This window comes from Sciurus vulgaris (genome assembly GCF_902686455.1).
Source record: "Sciurus vulgaris genome assembly, chromosome: 3".
In the NCBI taxonomy this organism is placed as follows: domain Eukaryota; kingdom Metazoa; phylum Chordata; class Mammalia; order Rodentia; family Sciuridae; genus Sciurus; species Sciurus vulgaris.
The window spans coordinates 53106645-53128854 of NC_136463.1; the positions used below are offsets into that span (position 1 = coordinate 53106645).

At 47.3% G+C, this 22210-nt stretch overlaps 1 protein-coding gene across 2 annotated transcripts in view; it reads left to right on the forward strand.

Annotated features, from left to right (window-relative positions):
• Positions 1-22210, forward strand: part of PIK3R6 (phosphoinositide-3-kinase regulatory subunit 6) — a 70800-nt gene that overhangs the window by 23518 nt on the left and 25072 nt on the right. Inside the window, exons 3-13 of one of the 2 annotated variants that reach the window (XM_079133071.1) lie at positions 11608-11691; positions 12232-12323; positions 12673-12741; positions 13543-13675; positions 13850-13919; positions 15011-15188; positions 16928-17093; positions 19103-19189; positions 20123-20546; positions 20907-20985; positions 21584-21706. In XM_079133071.1, the coding sequence (XP_078989197.1) occupies positions 11608-11691; positions 12232-12323; positions 12673-12741; positions 13543-13675; positions 13850-13919; positions 15011-15188; positions 16928-17093; positions 19103-19189; positions 20123-20546; positions 20907-20985; positions 21584-21706 (1505 nt within the window). Of the gene's footprint in view, positions 1-11607; positions 11692-12231; positions 12324-12672; positions 12742-13490; positions 13676-13849; positions 13920-15010; positions 15189-16927; positions 17094-19102; positions 19190-20122; positions 20547-20906; positions 20986-21583; positions 21707-22210 lie in introns of those variants that run through there. The other variant, XM_079133072.1, reaches the window with a different exon arrangement.

Below are 22210 nucleotides of genomic sequence, written 5' to 3' on the forward strand. Positions count from 1 at the left end.
CGAGGTCCTTAATCCATTTTGAGTTTAGTTTTGTGCATGGTGAGAGATATGGGTTTAGTTTCATTCTGTTGCATATGGATTTCCAGTTCTCCCAGCACCATTTGTTGAAGAGGCTATCTTTTCTCCATTGCATATTTTTGGCCCCTTTGTCTAGTATGAGAAAATTGTATTTATTTGAGTTTGTGTCCTGTCCTCTATTCTGTACCGTTGATCTACCTTTCTATTTTGGTACCAATACCATGCTGTTTTTGTTACTATTGCTTGTAGTAGAGTTGAAGATCTGGTATTGCAATACCCCCTGTTTCACTCTTCCTGCTAAGGATTTCTTTAGCTATTCTGGGTTTCTTATTCTTCCAGATGAATTTCATAATTGCTTGCTCTATTTCTGTAAGGTACGTCATTGGGATTTTAATTGGAATTGCATTGAATTTGTATAGCACTTTAGGTAGTGCTATACACTATGGCCATTTTGACAATATTAATTCTGCCTATCCAAGAACATGGAAGATCTTTCCATCTTCTAAGGTGTTCTTTAATTTCTTTCTTTAGTGTTGTATAGTTCTCATTGTAGAGGTCTTTCACCTCTTTTGTGAGATTGATTCCCAAGTATTTTATTTTTTTCGAGGCTATTGTGAATGGGGAAGTTTTCCTGATTATTCTTCCCAAAGATTCATCACTTATGTATAAAAATGTATTAGATTTATGTGCATTGATCTTATATCCCGCTACTTTACTGAATTCACTTATGAGTTCTAAAAGTTTTCTGGTGGAATTTCCTGGTTCCTCTAAGTATATAATCATATCATCAGCAAATAGGGATAGTTTGAGTTCTTCTTTTCCTATTCGTATCCCTTTAATTTCTTTGGTCTGTCTAATTGCTCTGGCTAGAGTTTCAAGGACGATACTGAATAGAAGTGGTGAAAGAGGGCATCCCTGCCTTGTTCCAGTTTTTAGGGGGAATCCTTTCAGTTTCACCATTTAGAATGATATTAGCCATGGGCTTAGCATAGATGGCCTTTACAATGTTAAGGAATGTTCCCACTATCCCTATTTTTTCTAGTGTTTTGAGCATGAAGGGGTGCTGTATTTTATCAAATGCTTTTTCTGCATCTATTGAAATAATCATGTGATTCTTGACTTTAAGTCTATTGATGTGGTGAATGACATTTATTGATTTCCTGATGTTGAACCAACCTTGCTTCCCTGGGATGAAACCCACTTGATCATGGTGCACTATCTTTTTAATATGTTTTTGTATGCGATTTGCTAAAATTTTGTTGAGAATTTTTGTGTCGATGTTCATTAAGGCTATTGGTCTGAAATTTTCTTTCCTCGATGAGTCTCTGTCTGGTTTAGGTATCAGTGTGATATTGGCTTCATAGAATGAGTTTGGGAGGGTTCCCTCCTCTTCTATTTTATGGAATACTTTGAGAAGTATTGGAGTGAGCTCTTCTTTAAAGGTTTTGTAGAACTCGACTGAGAACCCATCTGGTCCCGGACTTTTCTTTGTTGGTAGGCTTTTGATGACCTCTTCTATTTCATTACTTGAAATTGGTCTATTTAAATTGTGTATGTCCTCCTCGTTCAGTTTAGGCAATTCATATGTCTCTAGAAACCTGTTGATGCCTTCAAAATTTTCTATTTTGTTGGAGTATAGATTTTCAAAATAGCTTCTAATTATGTTTTGTATTTCAATCCTGTCTGTTGTGATATTTCCTTGTTCATTCCGAATTTTAGTGATTTGGGTTTTCTCTCGTCTTCTCTTTGTTAGTGTGGCTAAAGGTTTATCAATTTTGTTTATTTTTTCGAAGAACCAACTATTTATTTTGTCAATTTTTTGTATTGTTTCTTTTGTTTCAATTTCATTGATTTCAGCTCTGAGTTTAACTATTTCCTGTCTTCTACTACTTTTGGTGCTGTTCTGTTCTTCTTTTTCTAGGGCTTTGAGCTGTAGTGTTAGGTCGTTTATTTGTTGAGTTTTACTTCTTTTATTAAATGCGCTCCAGGAAATAAATTTCCCTCTAAGTACTGCTTTCATAGTGTCCCAGAGATTTTGATATGATGTTTCTTTGTTCTCATTTACCTCTAAGAATTTTTTAATTTCCTTCCTAATATCTTCTGTTATCCATTCATCATATAATAGCATATTGTTTAATCTCCAGATGTTGGAATAGTTTCTGTGTTTTACTCTTTCATTTATTTCTAACTTCAATCCATTATGATCCGATAGAATACAAGGTAGTGTCTCTATCTTCTTGTATTTGCTAACATTAGCTTTGTGGCATAATATATGGTCTATTTTAGAGAAGGATCCATGTGCTGCTGAGAAGAAAGTGTATTCACTCTTGGTTGGATGGTATATTCTATAAATGTCCGTTAAGTCTAAATTATTGATTGTTATTGAGATCTATGGTTTCTTTGTTCAATTTTTGTCTGGAAGATCTGTCCAGTGGTGAGAGAGGCGTGTTAAAATCACCTAGTATTATTGTGTTATGGTCTATTTGGTTTCTGAAATTGAGAAGGATTTGTTTGACATACATGGATGAGCCACTGTTTGGGGCATAGATGTTTATGATTGTTATATCTTGCTGATTTCCCTTAAGCAGTATGAAATGACCTTCTTTATCCCTTCTGACTATCTTTGGCTTGAAGTCCACATTATCTGAAATGAGGATGGATACTCCAGCTTTTTTGCTGAGTCGATGTGCATGGTATGTTTTTCCCCATCCTTTCACCTTTGGTCTATGGGTATCTTTTTCTATGAGGTGAGTCTCTTGCAGGTAACATATTGTTGGGTCTTTCTTTTTAATTCAATCTGCCAGTCTATGTCTTTTGATTGATGAATTCAGGCCATTAACATTCAGGGTTATTATTGAGATATGATTTGGTTTCCTGGTCATTTGGTTCATTTTTTAAATTTTATTTATTTATTTGTTTGACACAACTTGGCTCCTCCTTTATTTGACAATTCCTTTAGGATAATTCCTCCCTTTGCTGATTTGCTTCTTTGTTTTTCATCTCTTCCTCGTGGAATATTTTGCTGAGAATGTTCTGTAATGCTGGCTTTCTTTTCGTAAATTCTCTTAGCTTTTGTTTATCATGGAAGGATTTTATTTCATCGTCAAATTTGAAGGTAAGTTTTGCTGGGTATAAGATTCTTGGTTGGCATCCATTTTCTTTCAGACTTGAAAAATGTTGTTCCAGGCCCTTCTAGCTTTTAGGGTCTGGATTGAAAAATCTGCTGATATCCATATTGGTTTCCCCCTGAATGTAATTTGGTTCTTTTCTCTCACAGTCTTTAAAATTCTGTCTTTATTTTGTATGTTAGGCATTTTCATTATAATGTGCCTTGGTGTGGGTCTGTTGTAATTTTGTGTATTTGGAGTCCTATAAGCCTCTTGAACTTGATTTTCCATTTCATTCTTCAGATTTGGGAAATTTTCTGATATTATTTCATTGAATAGATTGTTCATTCCTTTGGTTTGTTTCTCTAAGCCTTCCTCAATCCCAATAATTCTTAAATTTGGCCTTTTCATGATATCCCATAGTTCTTGTAGATTCTGTTCATGATTTCTTACCATCTTCTCTGTTTGTTCAACTTTGTTTTCAAGGTTAAATATTTTGTCTTCATTGTCTGAGGTTCTGTCTTCCAGGTGTTCTATCCTACTGGATATGCTTTCTATGGAGTTCTTAATTTGGTTTATTGTTTCCTTCATGTCAAGGATTTCTGTTTGTTTTTTTTTTTTTCATTATCTTTAACTCTTTATTGAAATGATCTTTTGCTTCCTGTATTTGCTCTTTTAACTGTCGTTTGATGCGGTCATTCAATGCCTGCATTTGCTCTTTCATCTCATCGTTTGCTTCCCTGATCATTTTAATTATGTACATTCTGAACTCCTTTTCTGTCATTTCTTCTGCCATGCTGTCATTGGGTTTTATTGATGTAACATCTAGATTTGTTTGCAGCATTTTCTTCCCTTGTTTTCTGATATTGTTCAGGTATCAGTGGACCGCTGAGATATTGCAGATTTCCTTTATTGACTTACAATGTCCCTGAAGATTTCTATATATATCCCCTCTTAGCCTTCAGTAGGCTGAAGTCTTGGAGGAAGTTGATAATGCGGTGCTCCACAAGGAATCTGCCTCTCTAGGAGTGGTGGCCTTCAGGTGGGGTATATTCCCTGCTAGTGGGCAGAGGTGCCTCCACTTGTTGACTAATGGTCATCCAAAGGGGAACTAGGCTGCGGGCTGAGGCTAGGCCTGTTTGGGCCTGTGTCTCTGGTTTTACCGTCCTTGTGGGGAAACCTCACCTTGCAGGGAAGACTCACCCAGTGGGGAGGTCTCGCTGGTCAGTTCCCTCCTAGAGGTTCCCTTCAATTTACAGCTACCGCCTGGGCTGGGCTGCCTTCCTCTTTAACGTTCCCAGGGACCCGGCCCTACCTCCTGGGCCTGGGAGCCTCACCCTTCGCAGATGAATCTCCTTAGGCTGCCCCTCCTCAGAGAATCTGTCCGCAGTCCTGGAACCTTCGCTCTGCCCCTAAGTGTGTCTCTGTGCGGCTCTTCCACCAAGAAGCCTCCTAGATCCTGGGACCCTGCTCTGCACCCAATCGCCTGGCTATGCGGCCCCTCCTCTGAGCAGCCACCTCGGGCCCTGTACAATCGCTCTGAGTCCCAGAGACCCGCCACATGCCTCTTCCTCCAGACAGCCGCCCAGTATTCCGGTGCGGTCACTAGGAGTCCAAGCAACTCACTTCGTGCCTCCTCCTCCCACCAACCACCCGTAGCCCTGGGCAATCAATCACTCCGAGTCGAAATGACCCTCCCTGTTCCTCTTCCTCCTCCAGGTAACCCCCCAGGTGTTCAGGAGCAGTCACTCTGAATGGCTCTGAATCCACGTGACCCGCTGCACGCGTCCTCTGGGCAACCACCCGGAGCTCTGGTGCGGCCACTGGAGACCAAGCGACCCACTGCGCTCCTCCTCCAGGCAGCCCCCCTGTGTTCAGGAGTGGTCGCTTTAAGTCCAAACAACTCACCAATCGCCTCCTCCTCTGAGCACCAGCCTGGAGTTCTAATGCAGTCACTGGGAGTCCAAACGCCCTGCCGCTCCTACTCCTCCTACTCCTCCTACTCCTCCGGGCAGGCCCTGGTGTTCAGAAGTGGTCTGAGTCCAAACAGCTCTCCTTGCAGCCCCTCCTCTGGCAACCACCTGTAGCTCTGGTATAGCCACTCTGAGTCCAAGCGGCCGTGCTCCTCCTCCTCTTCGTCCTCAGGGCAGGTCCGGTGTTCAGAAGCAGTCACTCTAAGTCCAAACAGCTTGCCGCGCAGTTTCTCCTCTGGCAACTGCCTGTCGCTCTGTTGTAGTCACTCCGAATCCAAGTGGCTGCGCTCCTCCTCCTCCTCCTCAGGGCAGGCCCCAGAGTTCTGAGTCCACACAGCTCTCCTCGCCGCTCCTCCCCTAGGCAGCCTCCGGAGCTCCAGTGGTTGCTCCGAGTCCCAGCGCTGTGCTGAGTGGCCTGCTATCTTTATTTTGAATTTAGGCATTTTCATTATAATGTGCCTTGGTGTGGATCTATTGTGATTTTGTGCATTTGGTGTTCTGTAAGCCTCTTGTATTTGATTTTTCCATTTCATTCTTCAGGCTTGGGAAATTTTCTGATATTATTTCATTGAATAGGTTGTTCATTCCTTTGGTTTGTATCTCTGTGCCTTCCTCAATCCCAACAATTCTTAAATTTGGTCTTTTCATGATGTTCCATAGTTCTTGGAGATTCTGTTCATGATTTCTTACCATCTTCTCTGTTTGGGCAACTTTATTTTCAAGATTAAATATTTTGTCTTCATTGTCTGAGGTTCTGTCTTCCAAGTGGTCTAGTCTTTGGTGATGCTTTCCATTGAGTTTTTTATTTGGTTTATTGTTTCCTTCAACGATTTCAGTTTGGTTTTTTTGACAATCTCTATCTCTTTGTTGAAATGATCTTTTGCTTCCTGCAGGTGCTCTTTCAGCTTATTGGTATTATCATTCATTGCCTGCATTTGCTCTCTTATCTCATCCTTTGCTTTGCAAATCATCTTAATCATGTATAATCTGAAGTCCTGTTCTGACATTTCTTCTAACATACTGTCATTGGATTCTATTAATATAGAATCTAGATTTGTTTGGATCATTTTCTTCCCTTGTTTTTTCATGTTGTTCATGTATCTTCCCCTCTAGCAGTGCAGATCTGGGGTATTCCATATTTCCCCCTATAGGTGTATAGTGGCCCTATCGGTTTCCAAAGCCCTTTCTTTAAGGGGAGATCAATATTAGCAGTGCCCAATTCAGACACTATGCAATCCTAGACCAAATAGCCCCTATGAGGACAATGACAAAATTGTCATAATAAACAGAACGAGTTCCAATATTATCTTCAGTATAACAAACAGGTTTGCAGTAAGGTCTGCAGTTTCTAATGGAGAACAAAGAGGATGCAGAGGGATGTAGGATGTAGCAGTTAATGGGATAAGAAAAGAATATACAGAAGTTCTAGATAATAGAAAGGGTGAGAGTGTAATCAAAAGAAATTGGATGTTAGCATGCAAAAAGGGAGAAAGAGACTCTGAGGAACAGGTAAACAAAAGGAAAAGAGAGCAAGAAAAGTAAAGAAATAAAAACTTAAATTTTTTCAATAAGGAGAAAAGAGAAAATCTACAGTATAACAGTCACATAGTAATGAAACCTCCCAGTTTTCAGTAGCCTGATGCATGAGAGGTACCTGACAATGAGCTTCAAGCCTGCAGTAGTTGTCTCAGGATGGAATTTGCCCCACGTAAAAATCGGAGCTAAGGCTTCCAGGATTATCCAAGATGGCCGCTCTGGCTTTGGAATGTGTTGGCAAATGGGGAGCTGCAACTCAGGGTGTTGATGTGGTCAGCTGGAGGTCCTGGAGGTGGGATGCGGTTGGTCAGGCCGGGGTCCTGGAGGTCGGGTGTGGTTGGTGTGGTTGCGGGATCCTGGAGGCCGGGTGCAGTCAGTCAGTCTGGAGTCCCGGTGATAGGACGCAGTCAGTTGGTCTTTGGGTCCTGGCAGCAGGGAGCAGTCAGTGGATGTGAGGGCCCCAGAGGCAGGGAGTGATTGGTCGGGCTGAGGGATTCTGGAGATGGGGCTCAGTCAATCCGGCCAGGGGGTTTACGGGGCCTGGCTGTTGTCTCAAAATGGCGGCAGCCACGTGTAATCAAACCTGCAGGTACTGTAGCAGTGAATTTCCAGGCAATAGCAGGCAGCTGGTGCTCCACTGGCAGTTGACAATCAGTTCGCTGACTGTTGTCAGATGATCCGGAGGTGAACATCATGCGTTGGGTGATGGATAGGTGTAAGGCAGGTGATGGACAGGCGAGAGGCAGGCAAATGGTGGATGATAGGTACCTGACAGTGAGCAATCTACACTCAAAAAAGGTGTCAATATGCTGGCAGACTGCAGGTCATCACAGCAGACACATGGGGTAAACACCAGGGGATCGATGAGCAGCAAAAACTGCCTCACCAGGAAACAGATATCCTCTGCTTGAAACCGGAGTTATGGAGCGACAAGGAACACAGCCTCCCTCTAGTCCACCATCTTGGATCCCCTGGATGTCTTTTATTTATTGGCTGTTCTGAGTCAATGATAATATTAGACACATATATTATATATGAACAATCCTCAGACCCTTGAGTATAAGAAATACCCCATTTTTTTGTTTTGCCTAATCAAATCAAATCTACCTCCAATCACTCATTTTCCAAGATCTGTATGAATTCCAGTGTCTTCCACTTCGGGCTTGTGATAAGTCCCAGGTTTACACAGTCTGGGTAGCAGGAAGAATCTGTGGTCTTCTGTACTTGGTCATAGCCTCCAGAACTGGTCAGCCAGTATCCAGAAGATATAAGGGGCTCCTTTGGGGACATTCTTTTGATCTGGAAAAGATGGATTAGGAGACCTTTTCTGTGGCATTTGGGGGCACTGGGTTTAATGCTTAGCTGCCCTCCCCTGATCTTTGCTACCATGGGTAGGCTAGCCAGTCCCAGCCAGCCCTGGTCTTTCCCATTACCTGGAATCCCATAACCCTTGTTCCCTCTTTGCCTTGAGGAATCTAACTTCCTACCTTTTAACTAAAGGGATCCTTCATTCCCACCCTTTGTGGACAATCTAACTTGATTGGCTCAATTAGCAAGCTGAGGAACTTTTGAATGAGTGAAACCAGGGAACTGTGAAGAACTAGAGAAGCTGTGCCCATCTCAAGTGGATAGCTGCTCCCCACCATGTTGATTGCCCCATGTCAGAGGAATGCATGCCCAGGATCAACAGATTTTCAGATTTCAAGAGATGCCAGGCACCCAAGACTTTATGTGAAATCTCTTGATTAAAAAATGTTGGCAGTTACTGTTTTTTAAAAGGTACTACACAAGGCCAAACAAAACTCGTCTGCAAGCCAGATGTGGACCAAAGCCTGAGAGTTTGTTCTGACTGCCCAGACTTTCGAAAACAAAGTTTATTTGAGATTGTCTCCCGGGGCTACTGGCAACTTCTCTGTTTTTCTCTGAAGCATAAAAACATAACTCCCTTTGCAAAGCAGAAGAACCTAGGGCTCAGAGGACAAAGGCCTGGCTTCCCTTCTAAGGAGGAGGAGAGGAGGAAGTCACTGTTGTCACGGTGTTAGATCTTTTTGTCCTTAGAAAGAGAAAGAGATGGGGAGAGGGAAAGGGAGGGAGGGAAGGATGGGAGAGAAAGAGAAAAAAAGAAAAGAGAAAGAGAAACATTAGTTAAAGTCTTAAAGACTGCCCCTAAATTAACTTATTAAATCTTCATGCAAGGTGGAGATTGAGTAGGTGAAAGGACAGATTGTGACCAGCCTCCATGCCGGGCTAAACAACTTCCTTGCCAGTTTGGGAGGGATGCTGCCCTGTCTGCAGAATGTCCAGAGGGGCAGATGCGGCTCTAGCACTCTGTCACTCTTACCCTGGAGGAGAACCAGGATTGAGCCATGACAGTGGAAAGTGTCTCACAGGGGGACAAGTGAGAGCCAGGAGGGAAGTAGGGGCTTCAGACATGTCAGGTGGGCCCTATGGACTTTGCCTGGGCCCACCCCAGAGTCGTTGAGGGGCCACTTGGTAAGCACCAGGAAACAGGGCACCTTGGCCTGAACGAAGTTTAACTCTTGAACTGCAACCTAAATTGAATATATAATCTCTATCCTACTTCCTTCCAAAGGAATGTGGTGTGTCAGGTTTATAGTTAAAAGAGCATAAATGTTGGGCCTTGATGGCACATGCCTGTAATCCTATTGACTCAGGAGGCTGAGGCAGGAGGATCGCAAGTTTGAGACCAGCAATTTAGTGAGACTCTAAAGGCTTAGCCAGACCCTGTCTCAAAACTTTAAAAATTAAAAACTAAAAATGTTAAAGGGTGGAGGGGTTAGGGATATGACTCAGTGGTTAAGTGACCCTGGGTTTAATTCCTGGTATAAAGAAATAAATATAAACAGAGCTCAATGCTGTAGCCCCAAAGAGGAGCCAAGAAGAGAGGTCTCTGTCCCTTGAGATGAACTGATTTTTGAGGCAAAGCCGTAATTTGGCTGTAAGTTTCCTGGCAGTCAAGTCAAAAAGAGAAGTTCTGAGGCATGTGGTCTGTGTTGTCTGGTTACTAGAGACTCTACACTTGCCTATAAGGACAAACTCTCGGTTGGAGCTCACTGCAAAGGGGAATTTATTGTGTGGGGAGTATTTCCTATACTTCCTGTCTTATTCCAGCTCCTCCAAGAAGCAGACACCAAGACGAGCTTAGATGTGCAAGGATTTATTCGAGGAAACACCTGCCAGACAGAAGATGAGGAGGGAGCTGGGAGGATGAGCTGCCCCACAGCAATGCAAATCTGGTCCCAAAGGAAAAAGAAAGGGAAGCAGGGCTGGGTGGAAGTGTCTAAGACTGGCTGGATCTGGGGTAGGATCTGGGGGTGGATCTGGGATAGGCTCCGAGGATGGTGGGGAACCTTAAGCCAAAGATGGCTGTCAGAGCAGGTGTCTCTTGGGGGTGCCTTTGGAATTCCCATTGCTCTCGGCATCGTCCAGGAGTGTGGCTCCACACAGGGCAATGGATTTCACAGCACAGCAGCTTCGGGCCAGGGTCAATTAAACTCCCAATTAGCAAGAGATCAGCAAGGTGCACTCTCATGCTACCACACTCTGACAACATCAATTGCTTATTCTTGTACCACTTTTGTGTTTTGGCCATGCCAACATACCACTATTCTGACTCTTGTTGAACAATAAGGCAGACTTTATTGAGAACTATTGCACAGGAAAGAGAGAGCAGGCTCAACTCAGAATAAGGAAAACAGCTGCAGATTTGGAGCCAATGAGCAGAAAAATGGGTCAGTGGGTAGAAATATCCTAAGAGGAGACATCAACAGGGAGGGATTTTAGATAAATTGGCTGAACAGGATGCTTGCTAGAGTCAGGTCTTATACATCAAAATTGGGGAATGAAGATATTAAGGATGGAGAAAGCTCCCTAAACTAATTTAGCAGGATTCTTACTAAAACTGGGCTGGATGGGCCAAAACTAGAACAGGGGCCAAGGAAAGTCAAGGCCTGGTTGAGAAGAGAATTCAGAGGCGCTAAGTAAGTTTTAATCAAGGACGGTCTTTACTACCACTAGTTACATGGTATTTATCTCGTGTATTTCTTTATATTAACTTCAAATTTAATTTCATGTATAGATTAAGGTACTAGTTACATGTATTTTTTTAATATACATTAAAATAAATGTATAGCTATTCAAATTTTAAGATTGTTTTGTACCACCTCAAATTATACTGCATACCACCAGCAGTATACAATAGTCCCTCTTTATCCACAGGAAATACATTCTAAGACCCTTAGTGAATGCCTGAGGCCCCAGAGATTATCAAATCCTTACCTATAGTTCTGGTTTTCCCCACATTCCTGCAGTAAGAGTTTATCTGTTCTTCCATGTTTTATGCTCTTGTTCCTCTTTGAACTACTCTTGTGCTTTGGTTCCATTATTAAGTAAAATAAAAGTTACTAGAGCACAAACACTGCTATACGCTAGGATGGTCAACCTGGCAACGAAGACAACTAAGTGACTATCAGGTGGGTAGTGTATACAGCATGGATACACTGAACAAAGGAATGATTCATGTTCCAGGTAGGATGGAGCCAGATGATATAAAATTTCACTATAATACTCAGAATGGTAAGCAATTTAAAACTTAAGAATTATTTATTTCTGGAATTTTCCATTTAATAGTTTGGGACTGCTGTTGATTTAAGTAAATGAAACTGCAGATAGCAAAACCTGCCATATATCCTGCACTTTGGGAAATGCCGATTTTGCTGGGAAATGCTGGTTTGACAAAGGACAAAGGACATAGAATTATGATGAAAATGCCATCTTCTAGCCTTGGCCAGTGTCCTGGTTGATTACTTCTGGGCACCTCTTGAGGTTCATGGAAAGGCTGAAGACATTTTCAGGACAAATGGAGGTGGGTGCAGGAGTGGGCCAAGGTGGGCCCAGTGAGGCCAGGTGGGCCAAGCTCTGAGTTCCTGGCCTCAAAGACCACCTCCCTCCAGATGCAGAGTTGGACCTGCAGAGGAGTGTACAGGCTGTGCTCCGGGAGCTCAGCGCCCAGGCCCCTGGCTTGCAGAGCAACCAGGGTAAGAACTGGCAGGCAGGTGGCAGCCACTTGCTCTGCCTCCCCTACCCCGCCCCTTAATCTCTGCCCATGCATTCAGGAAGGGTCCCGACTCCTTTCCCCTGAAAATACCTAGAGTCTGGAGGTCCACCAGAGATGCCTTCTCTGCTCCCTAGAGCAACCTTCCCACCAGCTGTGCAGAGTGCACTGAGCATCTGCCACCCTCTTTCTTAACTACCTTCCCCTAGCTCCATTTTCAAACGCCAGAGCCTCCAGAAGGTGGCCGAGGCACATGCCTGCAAACGCTGCTCTGAGATCCACATATACTTGTCCCAGTTTATGCCTTCCTCCCCTCATTTCTGCCCAGGAACTCACTGTTCATTAAGGGCTGCAGATCAGAATCCCCCCACATGGAGGAATCCACCTGTGATGTGCACCTGGAGCCCAAGGCTGGCTGCAGGGTCAGTCTGGGCCCCAGGCTTAGGGTCCTGCTCAGAGGGATCTTTTCTAAGAGCTGCCTGCCTTGCCTGGTCTTTCTGGGTTCCCCTTTCTCCTGATCCAGGCATGTGGAGATGGTCCTTGCATAAGAAGGTTGAACGAGATCCTGGTAAGAGCCCAGTGCTGGTCCGAATTCTGCTCAGAGAGCTGGAAAAGGTGAGTTCTGGACTTCTGGGAGGTAGATAGGATTAAGAAGAGAGGGGGCTCGTTAGCTCTGTGTCCCCAAACTTGGGTCATTTGTGGATCATGTGCTTGATGTTTACCACACATATCTCCCTCCTGGACTCTTACATAAGTCACCTCTCCCCCACAGAGTTCCCTATACAGACACCCCACACAGAGGGGCTCGCACACCTCTGCTCCCTCCCCACCTGACTTCTCCCCTATCCTTTCACTCCTCTTGGCCTAATGGGATCTGCCTTCCACCCCTTCCCCTGCCCAAACCGCCTCCTGCTAAGATGAGGTGATGTGCCCCACACATGTCACAGGATCTCCTGTTTTCCAGGCAGAAAGTGAGGACCTCCGGCACATCATCATTCCTCTGCTGCACACTCTGATGTATGTGCTTACTAAGGTGAGCAGGGGACTGGGGTGCAGGCGGTAGTGGTGACACACATGTGGTCGGGCCGAACACCGTCCTGTCTCCTTAGTGAACATAGTCTCCTCCAGGGCAAACCTAGTAAAAGCTCTTGGATGGCTTCCTGCACACTGGCTTGTAAGCACCCTTTCTCTCCCTTGTGGGAAAGTGGAGGCAGTGTGGGGAATTCGTGGAGAACTTCCAATGGCCAGACGAGGTCCTTGGGTTTGCCACTATAAGAAGAGACATACTGAAAACAGAGTTTTAATGTCTTAGGAAAAGTACTGGGAGCTGTGTGGTGTCTCAGGGGTGGGAGTGAGTGGTGAAGAAGAGGCAGGAAGAGCCAGCGTGGGCTTCTGGAGCATCTGGGATCAGGATGGAGCTTGGCCCCAGCAAAGGCACAGGCGCAGAGAGGAAGAGGAGGAGAGGCTGGAAGGGGAACCTCTGGGCATTGTGGGAGCCACCTGTGGGATGCAAAGAGGAACAGAGGAGAATCTCAGAGTAAAGCTCTTGAGAAGGAGAACTGCAGAGGTGTGCTGCCCGCATGAGCAGGGGGTTGGGAGGGGAGCTGGCGGAGTACGATGAGATGAATTTCTTTCTTGGTGAGCTGGAGTGGGGGCGTCAAAAGGAGGTCTCATATGTGCAGAGAAGAGGCTGGAAGTTGTGGATTTGGGAGAAAGCTGTGAGCCTAGCCTGGTTGTCAGATCCGACCTTCCTTCTCTCCCACCCACCTCCACCCCACCTAGGACCCTTCATGACCTAGGTGTCTGGGTGTCCCAACTCCTTCCTCTCATCCAGGCCACAGGCATCACAGAAGAACTCTACCAGAGAACCTACGCCTTCTGCACCAGGTTACTGACCCTGCCCACACCCTACTGCACAGTTGCCTTGGATTGCGCCATAAGACTGAAAACGGAGACGGCTGTCCCAGGTGAGAGCCACTGGGCACCCTCATCTCTCACACTGCAATGCGAGCACCACCCAAGGTCTGTCCCTTTTCTCCAGGATTCCAGGGAGCTCCAGAGTCTCAGCAACTAGGATGGAAGGGTGGGGGTTGGGAGTCAGAGACTGAAAGCCTCATTGGCTGACCTAGTCTGGTCTGTAGGGACACTGTACCAAAGGATGGTCATTGCTGAACAGAACTTGACGAATGAACTGTATCCCTACCAAGAGAGGTGAGTGACTCCAGAATGGTTGCTGCCTTCAGCCCCCTCAAAGTGTTGGGGAATGCGTGACTGCCTACTAGCAGGAGGACAAAAGAGGAGGCTTGATTGAAAAGAGTCCTAGCAGAGTTTTGTGGCCATGACATTTGTCCCGCAGTGGAGTGAGCTTGGAGTTCAAGGGTTGGTAGGACACATCTTTTTCTGGAGTCCATTGGAAGGAAAGGCCTCTCTTCTTGACTGAATTCGGAGCCACCCTGTTCATGTGCAGAGAGTGCACCTGGCCTTGGGGGCCACTCTGCAGTTCTACTGCTGAACCTCCATCCTGCCCTTGGCCATGATGGTGCATCAAACCAGCCAGGCAACCAGAGGCAGCTCCAGAGTATCCATAGTGGGGGTTGAGGCCACGATCACACAAGGAAATCTGTGTGTTCCCAGCCCTTTACACAGGACTGAGGAATGTCCACTGTTGGGGAGAGGGGCAATGATTTTGGGGGCATGTGCCTCTCTCTTCTGCAGGTACCTCCAATGGCTTGACACTGAAAGGCACAGCTTGAACTTGAGGTTTAGGAAGGGTGAAGAGAGGTGAAGAGGGACCCAGAAATTAGTGCTAGACAGGTTGGGGAGACAGCTGAGTGAGAAAGAGGGTGTGGTTTTCTAGTATAATCAGGGTGATAAGAGAAGATGAGGTTGGTTCATTGTTCAGAGATCTAGTTCTAGCAGGAAGGGCTTAGGGTCCCTCCCAGAGGGTGACATGGTTCCTGGGTCAGGATGCTGAAGGAGGGAGCAGGATTTGGAACTTCCCTTGACACAGGGCTAGTCCTTCTTCCCTGTGTGAAGAGAATGGACTGCAACTGAGGGAACTAGAGCTGACCTTCTAGAAGGTTCGGTATGTTTTCCTATTTGCTACAGTACCCACTACTCCTTATTATCATCTCACTGTAGATTTTTTAATTTGCTGCTCCTCTTTTCAGAAGAATTACCTTGTTGTATGTGAGTCGGGGTGGGGGGGAGGTGGCTCCAAGGTTTTGAGGGTGCCCATCCAGTGGCCCCTCTCCCAGCTGTCATCGTCATCAGTCCTGCTCCTCCCCAACCCCCACCCTCAGAGTGTTCCTCTTCGTGGATCCTGAGCTGGTGTCTGCCTCCGTGTGCAGTGCCCTGCTGCTGGAGATAGAGGCAGCGCATGTGACCCCAGAGGCCTGCATGCGCCATGTGGTTTCCCACGCCCTGCAGGCGGCTCTGGGGGAGGCCTGCCATGCTGCTGCTCTGCACAGGAAACTGCAGGTAATTGACTCCCAGGCCCTGCACATCCACACCAACCACTCACTGATCTCTTCCTGCTTCTGTTTCATATCACCTTTCCTCCCGTAAATCAGCAAAGAATACATGCTTATTAAGGAAAATCTGAAAAATGCAGATAAGCTAATAAGAAGAAAATAAAAACCACTCACGATACCGCCACCTAGGAAAAATAGCCATGAATATTTTGGTGTATTTCTTGAATAATAATAACAGGAATTATGAAGACCACTGTTTATTAACTGTCTATTGTGTTCCAGGTACTGTGTTAAACCCTTTATATCTATCACATTTTGAAATTCTCCCAACGCTGTGAAATGGATTATCTGCATTTACAGATGGGGACACTCAGGCACAGAGAAGTTGATAACCTCATGGTCACACAAATACAAAGGGCCTGAGTTAGAGTTTGAATCTGGTTTATCTTATATCAAGCTTAGATTAAAGTGCCTCCCAGCCCCCGCCCCCACTCCTTTTTAACAAATTAAGATCTCAAACTCTGTAACAGTTTTATATAATGCATATGTATCTAGGTATATATGTATTTATTTTCCCATGCTATTGGAAATATGCCATGTAGAAATATTTTCTTTGGAAAATATGAACTTCTAATAGTGGCACAATATTCTCTCTTGTCCTGTGTTATTATATTTAACCAACCCATCATTCCTGTTGTGGAGCATTTGGGCTGTTCCATCACTTAATTTATTTCCTAGCTTTTCTCTATGACTCAGCCTTGGCCCCTATACATGACCCAAGAAATGGAGTAGGTTGGAGATTTTCTGGCTGAGGGTTGGCACCAGGTGTTGGATCTTGGGTGGTGAAGGACTGCTGCCTATTGGGGTCACCTTCTGTGGGGTGGTGGAGAAGACTGGGGAAGGTTGGATTGGACAAGGCTAAGGTTGGAAGCTGCTAAGATTTGGAACAGTGGTGCTGTCACTGCAGGAGGGGCCAGGCACCCAAAAGGAAGGATGCCCTTAAGGGTTCAGCTGTCTTCTGCTTAGCCAGTCCCAAGAAGTGGTGTGTGGAGGAGGCCTTCAGTTCTTTTTTTCCAACCCATTACTCAGACCCTGCTTTGCCCATCAAAATACATTTGATGGGCCGAGTGCAGTGGCGCATCCTTGTAATTCTAGTGGCTTCTGAGGCTAAGGCAGGAGATCACAAGCTCAAAGACAAACTTAGCGACTTGGCGAGGCCCTAAGCAACTCGGTGAGATGAGACCCTGTCGCTAAGTAAAACACAAAAAGGGCTGGGGATGTGGCTCAATGGTTAAGCCTCCCTGGGTTCCATCCCAGGTACCAAAAAACAAAAACAAATAAACAAAAAACCCTGCATTTGATGGGGTACTCTTCCTGCTGTTGTTTTCTAAGTGAAATTCTCCACAGCCTGAACCCTACACCTCGGAGCCTTTGGCAGATCCTTCCTTTAGATACTGCTATGTCCCTCTTTAAGCCATTGCCGGCCACGGGCCATCTCCCCATAACAGGGTGTGAGGGGCAGAGATGACGCCGGGTTGCAGGCAGCATGGGGCAAAATGCTGCAGGGCAGGAGTGGGGTCCTAGACATGAGGTCCAGGTGCCTTGGCTCCCGTCTGGTCCCGTCTGGTCCCCAGGAGCAGAGGGGAGGCGCCCCATGGGGCTGTCCATGGCCTTTATGACTTGGCATGGGAGCTGAGTCGGGTGGATGCTGGGCTGGGGCTCAGGCTCTGCCATACCTCCCGGCAGGCCAGTTCCCGCAGTGTCCTGGAGCGCTATTTCCACGCGGTGGTGGCAGCAGTGGAGCAGATGGCGAGCGAGGCCAACCCGAGCAGGGCCGGACACCTGGAGAGGCTGGAGGAGATTTACTGCTCACTGCTGGGGCCGGCGGCCGCCGCAAGTGGACACTGCAGCGGTAAGCGGCGAATGGCCAGCTGGGGACCTGCTGGGACAGTTGACTGCAGGGGGCGACAGAGAGCAGCGCTGCACCCGCCTGGACTTTGCCGGATTTGGCAGGGCTTATCACAGGAGCGTGTGAATTGAGAGGAATGCCCAGGGACTTGGCAGGACCGGCGCTAGGAAGGTGGCTCATTTGATCACGATAACTTGTATCTTCAGAGGATCTACTGTACACTCCAGTAAGAGTTCCAAGCAAAAATATATATTTATATTTAATATATTTAAATATATTACATACATTAAATCGACTAATCACAGCAAACTTATAAAATAGAAACTATTATTATAGCGTTTTGCAGAATATAGTGAATTAGAAAATCACTCAGCTGGTAAGTGGCAGAGCCAAGATTTGAACCCAGGCAGCCTCCTTCACCACTGTGCTAGAGCAACAGACAGACGTGATTGTGGGAAGACAGTCTGCAGAGGATCTAGAGTCAGCATCATGTAGATCCAGTGTCATGCATTTTTATCCCGCATGCCTCCTTTCTTACAACAATAATTTCGCAAGCCCCATGTAGATGGGAAGATCCCAAACAGCCTAGAAAACCCATCATATGTGTTCTCTGGCTGTCGTAGGGTGACTCTGATGTGTGTCCTGTTGTTGCATGGTCACAAGGCACAGTGTAAAGGGCTGGAAACTACTGATGGAGATCAGTGTGCCAACCCTGGGGCTTCAATTTGGCCATCCCCAGTTGGGTGGAGGCTGCAGAAAGTCAGAGTGGGGCAGCAGGGAAGCCCCTGCCTAGACTCCATCTTCCCAGTTTTACTTTCTTTTGTTTTGTTTTAAAATGCTAAACTGCCTCTGATCGGTATGTGGAAATGGCTGCTCAGGAAGCCTCCCTCCCCCCGTGGCTGCAATGAATCCCGGGGCCAACCCCGGGACTCCCTCTAGGTTCCACCTGCTAATGGTTGGCATACATCTGCATTGGTCAGGGGAGATCATCTGGGCCACACCCACCATCCAAGTCCCATCTGGGGACACCTGTCTCCTACCTAGGCTTGTCCTGTGCATCTGAGTGACCAGCCAGCACCCTAGTCCAGCCCCTGCAGCTGTAGGGGGCAGCATGGGACAGTGACTATAAATCAGTGTCATGAATTAGAGTCAGGCTGCTTGGGCTCAAATCTTTGATCTGCCATTTACTATGTGACCTTGGGCCAGTTACTTAACTTCTTTGTGCCCTGGCTCCTCCCTGTTAATTGAGGATTATGTTACCTGTCCCCCAGGGTCGTTGGCCCGATCCAGAGAGATGATTACATTGTCTGACAGGTGAGTAGAACAGCCCCTAGTAGGTAGGAGGTGCTAATGAAGCTTGGTTGCCCTCCCCTGAGGAAGCTCAGAGCCTCATTAGGGAGGGGCCACAGTGTGGAGGAGTTAAACAGAAATAGCCAAATCCTAAGACTGCAGGTTAGGTTGCCCAATGTGTACACAAGGAGTTCTGCTCAGAGAGAACGACCACCCTGGACCAGCAGAGTGAGCAGAAGTTTATAGAAGGAAGGGCAGGAAGAGGGGCTGGCCCTCAGTGGATGAGGCCTCTGCTGCATGACTGGCCGGAGCGGAGTGGTCCGTACAACCAGAAGCAGCTCCGAGAGAAATGGTTCTTTTCTGCCTCACTGGATGTGGGCAGGGTGTTGGAAGAACAACTGGAAACACCAACATGACTGTCACAGGGTGCCAAGGGCAGGATCTACAATGGGAGAAAAGTCTGGAAAAAGACTGTGTGCTGATTTGCAAAGGACACCGTGACTGAGTGAGGCAGTTTGTAGGAAACAGGGAGTCCCTATGTTCTTAGGCAAGGAGGTGACAGCAACAGCGTTGGGCCCTGGATAAGCTGAAAAAGCAGACTCCACAAGTCCAGACCCAGGTCCCTGCCACCCCTCGAGGCCCCTCCACGGGGGCTGGGCAGGTGGGAAGGGTAGAGGAGACCCCCACTTCCCACGGTCCCCACAGCCTGCTTCTTTCTTCAGGTGATTCTCTCCAAGACCGGCCACCAAACATCCCCCTGCCCAGCCCCTACATCACCTTCCACCTGTGGACGGACCAGGAGCAGCTCTGTACGTGCCCATGCCTCTGACCTCCCCTGTTGGGAGCTGGCTGGAAACAGGGGTGTGTGTGTTTATGTCTGTGAGTGTCTGTGCACGTGTCTTTGCGTGTTTCTGTGTGCACCTGTACACCTGTAAGTGTGTCTGCGTACATCAGTGCTTGTTCTCTGTTCTTCTCAAGTCATTGCACGCATCTGGAAGAAGGACGCATTTTCTCTGTGTTGGGATAGCTCAGGGTTTTAGCCACTGGTCTCATGTGCCAGAACATGCCACTAGGCCTTGTTGATGACAACAGACCATGTCCCCAACAAGGAGGCAGGCACAAAACATTATGATTCCCAGAACTGGAGGGGACCTTCTGGAATGGCCTGCTCGCCCAGATGCTTCCCCTCCACTCTGGTGTCCCCCCACCTCTTGTCTGTTTTCGAGAAGGAGAGGGAGGAAGAGGACACAGGTTGTGATGGGAAGTGCAGGGCTGGGAACTGGGTTCAGATCCTGACATTTGATTTTGCATGCTGGGTCATGCTAGACAGATTTGCTTCTCCCTCTGGACCTCAGTATCCTCATGTATAATAAAACAAAGGTGGATTAGAAAAGCTTGGAAATCTTCCCTGGAACTGATTGTCCAGTATCCTTCTGGAAGCTACAGGGTGTAGGAGGTAGGGAGGGTGCCAGGGTCAGCTTAATGCAGGAGGTGCTGGGTTAAGCTGATTTTTTTTAGTGCAGAACTTCTCAGAGCCTTTAATACCTTCCTTTTTGGACTCAACAAGAAGGGACAGAAGTATGCAGGGTTCTGAACCTTTGTTCCTTTGTGGGGCATCCTGTGGGGCTTCTGGTCAGCTGTATAGTGTTTGAGAAACATGGAGCCCGGCTTTTCTGGGGAGTGGCCCTGCCAGCTTCAGATGCCCTCACCACCCTGACACTTCCTCTGTTCTTCTGTCCCAGGGAAGGAGCTGGTTCTCTTCCTCCGCCCACAATCCCAGCTGCGTCTCAGTGCTGACCTGGAAGCTTTGGATCTGCAGGGCCTTGGGCGAGACCAGGACTTGGCCCGGGTGTCCATGCTGTCCACTGACAGTGGCATTGAGCGAGACCTTCCTGTGGGGGTTGATGAGCTCCCTGCCCCCAGCAGCCCAGAGATGCAGCGTGCTGGCCTGCAGCGCAAAGGGGGCATCAAGAAGCGCATGTGGCCCCCGGACTTTTTGATACCTAGCAGCTGGGATGGGCCACTGGGGCTGCACCAGAGGACAGGCGGGCCCAGTGGAGATGGGGAACTGCTGCCTGGGGTCTCCCGGCTGCACACAGCACGGGTTTTGGTGCTGGGGGACGACAGGATGCTGGGGCGCCTGGCCCAGGCCTACCACAGACTCAGGTAGGGCCCCAGGGAGGAGGGCTAGGGGCTGGGGTGGGTCAGGGGCACAGGTGGACCTGGTATGGGCTGGCGAAAGATCAGGGAGGAGTGACAGAGGGTCAGGAGGAGAGGTCAGGGTGGGACAGGGGACTGACATGCACAGCATGCCCTGTGTGCAGCCATCATAGAGCACTGCTGATCCTCATCACCACCCTGACTGGATGTCATGGCTGTACCCATTTCACAGATGAGAAAACAGAGCCTCAGGGAGATGGTATAAATTTCCAAAAGTCAAGAAATAATAAATGGCAGAGTCAAATCTGTTTGACACCAACCCCCTGCCCCTGTTCTTCCTTGCTGTGCTTTGCTACCTACTTTCAGGAAACGGGAGACCCAGAAGTTCTGCCTCACTCCCAGACTCAGCCTGCAACTCTATTATATCCCTGTGCTGGCGCCTGAGGTGACTGGACTTAGGAGGGGTGAGGGGACCATAGAGAAGGAGTGGGGTTGGAAGCAAGGGTTGGGGTGCCTGGGTGGACAGAGACACACCTGCAGCCTGGCATCTCCTGGCTCAGGAACCAGAATCAATCACCAGCCTTAGAAAGGAGAGCTGGCAGAAACTTCAGGAGTCTTCTGATTCAGAAGCCACAGATAGGTGCCCTGAGGCTGCACATGGCCAGAGACAGGTGCTCTCACAGTGCCAGTGTGCACTGGGTTTCATTGTGTTTTTGTAATGGAATTAGTTGCAATCTTCTCCTCAGATGTGGGTGTCCCTCTCTGTGTCCCTCTCGCATGCACACACATGCACATGTACACACACACCTGGACTCCCGAAATCATTTTTTAATATCCCTGGCAAGTGACCTTTGGCAAAGGCTCTTCCTGCTTTGCCTGAGCTTATGAAATAGAACACTAACTTGTGTTCCCATGGTGTGGAAGTGGAGGCCTGGAGAGGGTTAAACAATTGAACTCCATTCATAAGGATAGGCCCTGGTGTCTGGGGTCCTCTGACCAGCAAGGGAGGGCCTAATAAGTCTGTCCCATCCCCTTCTCCCCAGGAGCCCACGGCATCCCGGCAACCGGAGCTGGGAGAGCTGGCTGCATTCCTGGGCCGTGCAGACCCATGGTACGAGAGCATCGTCAACACCCTGTGTCCCGCCATCCACAAGCTGGCTGAGATGGTAGGGGCAGTGAGGGTGCGAGGGAGGGAGGGGCAGAGGGTCTGCACAAAATGGGAGACAGAAGAGCCAAGTGGGGAAGTGGGGTGGGATGGAGTTGGAAGGAGTTCCTTTTGAGATATTGCACTTGACCCCTGACCTCAAGAGTCAGTCTCAAAGGGGCTGAGGAGGATGAAATGAGGTCAGAAGGGAATGCAAGGGAAGAGTCCCCTTCAACCAGTGTCTTGAAAGGCACCTATGTTGGACCAGACTATTGTGGAAAAGGCAGAGTAAAATATTCTTTTGTAAGTGTGTAGGCCAAGGACAGCCCTTCTTTTGTGAACTTCCTAGGATCATTTTTTCTGTGATTGTTAACAGCCAGTGTTTCCTGAACACTTACAATGTTCTAAGCACTTACACCAAGAGAATTGCTTATTCAATTCTCACACCACCCAGCCAGGTAGGTACTCATGACTCCAAGTGGAATTGTTGCTATAACCCCATTTTACAGACCAAGAAGTTGAGGCA